The following is a 7115-nucleotide window of genomic DNA, read 5'->3' as shown; positions in this document are numbered from 1 at the left end:
CCCCTTTTCCTGAGCGTGCAGCGTTGACATCCAATGACTTACAGTGGGGAAAAAAAGTATTTAGTCAGCCACCAATTGTGCAAGTTCTCCCACTTAAAAAGATGAGAGAGGCCTGTAATTTTCATCATAGGTACACGTCAACTATGACAGACAAATTGAGAAAAAAAAATCCAGAAAATCCCATTGTAGGATTTTTAATGATTTTATTTGCAAATTATGGTGGAAAATAAGTATTTAAATGTTAGACTAAATGTATCAGACTCTAAATATGTAGACTAAATGTATCTGACTCTAAATATGTAGACTAAATGTATCTGACTCTAAATACAGTGGGGGGAAAAAGTATTTAGTCAGCCACCAATTGTGCAAGTTCTCCCACTTAAAAAGATGAGAGAGGCCTGTAATTTTTATCATAGGTACACGTCAACTATGACAGACAAAACATCACATTGTAGGATTTTTAATGAATTTATTTGCAAATTATGGTGGAAAATAATTATTTGGTCAATAACAAAAGTTTCTCAATACTTTGTTATATACCCTTTGTTGGCAATGACACAGGTCAAACGTTTTCTGTAAGTCTTCACAAGGTTTTCACACACTGTTGCTGGTATTTTGGCCCATTCCTCCATGCAGATCTCCTCTAGAGCAGTGATGTTTTGGGGCTGTCGCTGGGCAACACGGACTTTCAACTCCCTCCAAAGATTTTCTATGGGGTTGAGATCTGGAGACTGGCTAGGCCACTCCAGGACCTTGAAATGCTTCTTACGAAGCCACTCCTTCGTTGCCCGGGCGGTGTGTTTGGGATCATTGTCATGCTGAAAGACCCAGCCACGTTTCATCTTCAATGCCCTTGCTGATGGAAGGAGGTTTTCACTCAAAATCTCACACGATACATGGCCCCATTCATTCTTTCCTTTACACGGATCAGTCGTCCTGGTCCCTTTGCAGAAAAACAGCCCCAAAGCATGATGTTTCCACCCCCATGCTTCACAGTAGGTATGGTGTTCTTTGGATGCAACTCAGCATTCTTTGTCCTCCAAACACGACGAGTTGAGTTTTTACCAAAAAGTTATATTTTGGTTTCATCTGACCATATGACATTCTCCCAATCCTCTTCTGGATCATCCAAATGCACTCTAGCAAACTTCAGACGGGCCTGGACATGTACTGGCTTAAGCAGGGGGACACGTCTGGTACTGCAGGATTTGAGTCCCTGGCGGCGTAGTGTGTTACTGATGGTAGGCTTTGTTACTTTGGTCCCAGCTCTCTGCATGTCATTCACTAGGTCCCCCCGTGTGGTTCTGGGATTTTTGCTCACCGTTCTTGTGATCATTTTGACCCCACGGGGTGAGATCTTGCGTGGAGCCCCAGATCGAGGGAGATTATCAGTGGTCTTGTATGTCTTCCATTTCCTAATAATTGCTCCCACAGTTGATTTCTTCAAACCAAGCTGCTTACCTATTGCAGATTCAGTCTTCCCAGCCATAGTGGAGTTTGGAGTGTGACTGTTTGAGGTTGTGGACAGGTGTCTTTTATACTGATAACAAGTTCAAACAGGTGCCATTAATACAGGTAACGAGTGGAGGACAGAGGAGCCTCTTAAAGAAGAAGTTACAGGTCTGTGAGAGCCAGAAATCTTGCTTGTTTGTAGGTGACCAAATACTTATTTTCCACCATAATTTGCAAATAAATTCATTAAAAATCCTACAATGTGATTTTCTGGAATTTTTTTTCTCAATTTGTCTGTCATAGTTGACGTGTACCTATGATGAAAATTACAGGCCTCTCTCATCTTTTTAAGTGGGAGAACTTGCACAATTGGTGGCTGACTAAATACTTTTCCCCCCCACTGTATCTGACTCTAAATATGTAGACTAAATGTATCTGTCTCTAAATATGTAGACTAAATGTATCTGTCTCTAAATATGTAGACTAAATGTATCTGACTCTAAATATGTAGACTAAATGTACAGTGGGGAAAAAAAGTATTTAGTCAGCCACCAATTGTGCAAGTTCTCCCACTTAAAAAGATGAGAGGCCTGAAATTTTCATCATAGGTACACGTCAACTATGACAGACAAAATTAGGCAAAAAAATCCAGAAAATCACATTGTAGGATTTTTAATTTATTTATTTGCAAATTATGGTGGGAAATAAGTATTTGGTCAATAACAAAAGTTTCTCAACTCTAAATATGTAGACTAAAGGTATCTTAAACTGAAATAATCCACCAATGCCTTGTGAGATCAACTGGTAGGAGAGTCATATAAGTGGAAAGTGCAGTTGGAATGTAATATATAGTCCTCTGATGACCTCTTCTGGTTTGGTTTAGATACAGGAAGTGCTTTATCACTACAGTGTGTTGCCCTGACAGGAAGTGCTATATCGCTACAGTGTGTTGCTTCCTGTGTAAAATTAAACCAGAGACACAATTTAAAGATAAACTATATATACAAATGTATGTGGACACCCCTTCAAATTAGTGGATTTGGCTATTTTAGCCACACCCATTGGCAGTAGAATGGCCTTACTGAAGCGCTCAGTGACTTTCAACGTGACACCGTCATAGGATGCCACCTTTCCAACAAGTCTCTGCACTGCTAGAGCTGCCCCAGTCAATTGTAAGTGCTGTTATTGTGAAGTGGAAACGTCTAGGAGCAACAACGGCTCAGCCGCGAAGTGGTAGGCCACACAAGCTCACAGAACGGGACCGCCGAGTGCTGAAGCATGTAGTGCGTAAAAATCGTCTGGCCATCGGTTGCAACACTCACTACGGAGTTCCAAACTGCCTCTGGAAGCATGACAATGCCCCCGTGCACAAAGCAAGGTCCATACAGAAATGGTTTGTCGAGATCGGTGTGGAAGAACTTGACTGGCCTGCACAGAGCCCTGACCTCAACCCCATCGAACACCTTTGGGATGAATTGGAACGCCGACTGCGAGCCAGGCCTATTCGCCCAACATCAGTGCCCGACCTAACTAATGCTCTTGTGGCTGAATGGAAGCAAGTCCCCGCAGCAATGTTCCAACATCTAGTGGAAAGCCTTCCCAGAAGAGTTGAGGCTGTTATAGCAGCAAAGGGGAGACCAACTCCATATTAATGCCCAATTCTGGAATGAGATGTTCAACGAGCAGGTGTCCACATACTTTTGATCATGTAGTGTAAATAAATAAAAACATTATACTTGTTTTATTTATCTTTCATCCATCCAACGCATATAAAATGTATCATCTGAAAAGAGAAGATCAGTGGTCTACTAAATGTAACATATTTTAATGAGGGTTGAATTAAACAGATATATATATAACAAATATCCCAACGTGTTTGAGAGCATATTGAAAGAACACAAAAGTTACAAAAACAAAACACAAACATTGAAAACTTGTCTCATGAACGTCTTTCAGTCCTATTGAAATAATACTGCAAGCTTTCCCCTTGACCACTAGGGGGCACATGTGGACTCCCCAAGTACACCTTTACTGTATGAATGTATTAATTCGGAATGGCCTCGACATTTTTGGACATAACACTTTATATATATATTCATCACAAATGTCATAATACTTATTTCTCTAGAGAGGTGAAACAACAGTGTTGGACTACAACAAATTCCAGTTACATCGCTCATCATTTAGCTCAATGAGCAAATCTGTATTACACTGTTTCATGCAAGAAATATTGAGATTTCTGCAATGAGCACATGGATTATTGCATGTATACATTTTCCTTTTTTTGCATTGAAAGGGTAGAACCCAAGATATTGTAATATTTCTCCCTTCGCTGGTGGATCAAGCCTTCATTTTGTCTCCAGTACAGACCCAATGGTGAAACAACTCTTCAAACATCTAACAAATATGAGAAGTACAAGAGAGCCTGTATGTGGCTACAAAATGTACAAAAGCTTGAGATCCATTATCTTGCTGTACATCTTGAGATATATTGTCATGCTGTTGATCCCAAATGGAGAGATCACGATCACAATCAAAAACCACCTCATCGTTGTGGTGTTCTAGAATGTTCTAGAGTGTTCTACACCATGTTTTTGAGGTGTTCTAGAGTGTTGTAGAATGTTCTAGAGTGTTCTACAATCTACTAAACCATGTTGTTGTTGAGTTTGGTCCACTCAAAGATGTCCTGCTCACACACAATGTCTGAGTTGATGAGCAGGTAACGGTCCCCGACACAGAAGTGTTTCTGGCAGGCCGCGCATTTAAAACACTCCAGGTGGTAGACCTTGTCCCTCACACGCATGGTCATCTCAAACGCTCTGATCCTCTTCTCACAGCTAGCACACAGTCCGTCCTGTCCAAACAGCCTGGGAGGGAAAGGAAATAAAGGTTTATAACTTCCATGGATAAGCATTAATAAACCATTTATAAAGAGTTTACGTGCTATTGACTAATGAGTATTTTGTCATATTTGTATGAATTTTGTAAACATTTACAATCATTTAAATGTAAGTGTCATATGAGCAGGATTTCAATTACTTTTTGACTCTTGGGGGTGCCCAACATCAAAATATCTGACTTTGATTTTTTTGGGGTGAGGGCATGTGGTAAATGTCAACCGTAATGTGTCTAACCTGAGGTAGTCTCTGCGGCAGAGCTTTCGTCCCAGTTTGTAGTAGAGCCTTCGGCCCACCTCTCCCAGCCTGCAGCCACACAGGTCACAGCTCAGACAGTCCTCGTGCCAGTACTTCTCTATGGCCTTCAGGAAGAACCTGTCCCCGATGCTCTGCTGGCACCCCCCACAGTTCAGGAGGGACGGGGGCATCTGTAACACCTCGTCCACAGGCTCCCTGGGTGGAACAAGGACAGGAGACAGATGAGGACATGGAAGAATAGAAGTCCAGAATAGAAGTGTGTGTGTGTGCGTGCGCGCGTGTGTGCGTGCGCGCGTGTGCGCGCTACCACGTAATAAGCACTTATTAGTAGTAGTTTAACCCACAGGAGGGAGCCATTGCCTTATTTACCAGTGAGTACAGCACATAATCTATATGACCAATGTTCATACAACCAAAATGTGTACTGACAAAAGGTCCTGGCGTACAGCAGCCCGTTTAACTAGACCTATATTGTTCTTTATAATGACCTTTCTCCCTTTTCTTGTTGCTTCCTTCTTCAATTTGTTCTTTCATGATGTTGGATTGAATTGGATTGAACTCTGAAGAAACTGCTACCGGCCTATTGCATTTGCCTATTTCCAAGCAATTATTGTAACTGAATAATAATACATTCTACAGCACTATGAAGTCAACATTGAAGGCACTGCCCGTCCTTGATTTGATCCTATTCTATTCTATCATATTCTATCATATTCTATTCTATTTCAAGGAAACAGACTACTAGTAGGTTACTTACTCGTTAGCCTCCATCGTCTTCCTTTCAATTGCAGATGACATTTTCCCAGTATGTAATACTTCTCAGGTTGACATCAAGTCGTTATAGATCCCGCTTCTCTTCTCTGTGATCCCGACTTGCAGGCTTTAAGGCTCGCGCCACGTTCACGGTTAAATATTCAGATCACGCGTATAAGGGTTACCGTCGAAGGGACACACACTGCACCTGCTCTGATATAATGTAGCCCTAGATGTCAGTTGCGCGCGGAATTAACCTTCATTTTATATGACATCATTTCCATCAGCAGCTCTAAATCCAACGAAGATCATCATGACATGTGACGCATTTTCAGTGATGGAGGCAATTCTGAACATTTCCTCAGGCAATTGAGAAACCGCGGTGAAATTCTGTGTAGCCTTCGTCTTTCATAAGTGATTTTTTTTTATTATTCCATTGCGACTGTCTACAGGTCTTCAAACCCTAGATGAATTAAAATCATCAAATGTTGCTTGATTGAGTCTCCCCCTCCTCCTCCTCTTCAGTGCGTATTTTTATGCCCTTCTTCCCTGGCGCGCTCTATTCTGAGAATGAACGTTACCGCGGTTCCGTTATTGAGCGGCTGCGTCGTGTTTTTAAATACCAGCTCGGCCCCCCTAGCTCGGTCTCTGGTTTCGTTTCACCCTTCCTGCTCACGACTGCTTGACAATGGGGGGAAATCGCTCTTAAAGCGACAGATAGCCAGCCAGAGCAGAGCTCGAGAGCTAAACTCCTTCATGCATGATTGCAGAAGTAAGTCGTGACAGAACATGGGGGTCACGAGTGTTGTATCGAGTTCAAGTGGTGTCTATATGTCTGAATGGCAACAAAAGTGACATGAATAACGCATTTTGGCCATTTGTATGACACAGTCTCACACACTGTGAGGTAGTCTTATTAGTGCTTGTTTATTTATTGTTTGTTTCTTCCTAATAGGTCAATTACCCAACAGTCAATATAATATTAGGAACAATCATAACATAAATCCATGGCTCTGGGAACAGCAGCTCCTGGTGGGAAACCCCAGGTTGGATTATCATGAGCCTTGATGGTGCATCTATTGCCTTTTATTGAAAAACTTGTTGAAATGTGCCATGGTATGTGTTCCTTTATACACACAAATATTATATGGACAGTGCTTTCCCCGACAGTTTTATGATATCACATTTGAGGAATAACATTTGCATTATAGGAGCATTCGAGTTGGGTAACATGCATATAGTATTTCAGTCTGAAAAGGGATCTAAAACTCTCATGTCCAAAAAAGCTTTATTTAACCAGCAGAGCGACTCGCCCTCCCTATCTCTCTCTGTATAATCTCTGTCCTTACACCCATCCTCAACCAACGACCTTAGGGAGCCTTCCTCTTATCTGCTGCCAGGGTCCCAGGCAAGGCTGACTGTTAGAGGGAGGGAGGGAGGGAGACACACACAGCAGTTGGACTGAGCTGAGAGATAAAGCACCTTGCCTACAGCAACACCGGTTTATACACACTTGTCAGGCATTAATAATCAATCATCATCAACCCCAGTTTCCACCATTACACTACCGCTGAGGGTGGGTGGGCCGAATACAGCCTGAGAGTGACAGTGTGTTTGTGCTATCATGCCAACTCATTGTCACTCATTGTCATGACACTCAAGCCGGCACTCAGGCTAGGCCGAGTGCTACTCCTCCCCAGGCAGATGCTTGGTTAAATGTAGGTGGAACACAGCCTGTGGCTAGGTGCTGGTGTG

General features: G+C 42.2%; 1 protein-coding gene across 1 annotated transcript; it reads right to left on the bottom strand.

Annotated features, from left to right (window-relative positions):
* Positions 1–3261: 3261 nt before the first annotated feature.
* lmo2 (LIM domain only 2 (rhombotin-like 1)) lies at positions 3262–6168 on the bottom strand. The gene is made up of 3 exons (XM_041878618.2): positions 5365–6168; positions 4587–4802; positions 3262–4319 (listed from the first exon to the last, which is right to left on the bottom strand). Exons 1-3 carry the CDS (start codon positions 5403–5405, stop codon positions 4097–4099), a joined length of 480 nt encoding a protein of 159 aa, XP_041734552.1. The 5' UTR covers positions 5406–6168; the 3' UTR covers positions 3262–4096.
* Positions 6169–7115: the final 947 nt, after the last annotated feature.

Source organism: Coregonus clupeaformis, unplaced genomic scaffold, assembly GCF_020615455.1.
Source record: "Coregonus clupeaformis isolate EN_2021a unplaced genomic scaffold, ASM2061545v1 scaf0162, whole genome shotgun sequence".
NCBI classification, from domain to species: domain Eukaryota; kingdom Metazoa; phylum Chordata; class Actinopteri; order Salmoniformes; family Salmonidae; genus Coregonus; species Coregonus clupeaformis.
The sequence above is the reverse complement of the archived record's forward strand: the minus strand, read 5'-3'. Positions and strand labels throughout refer to the sequence as shown.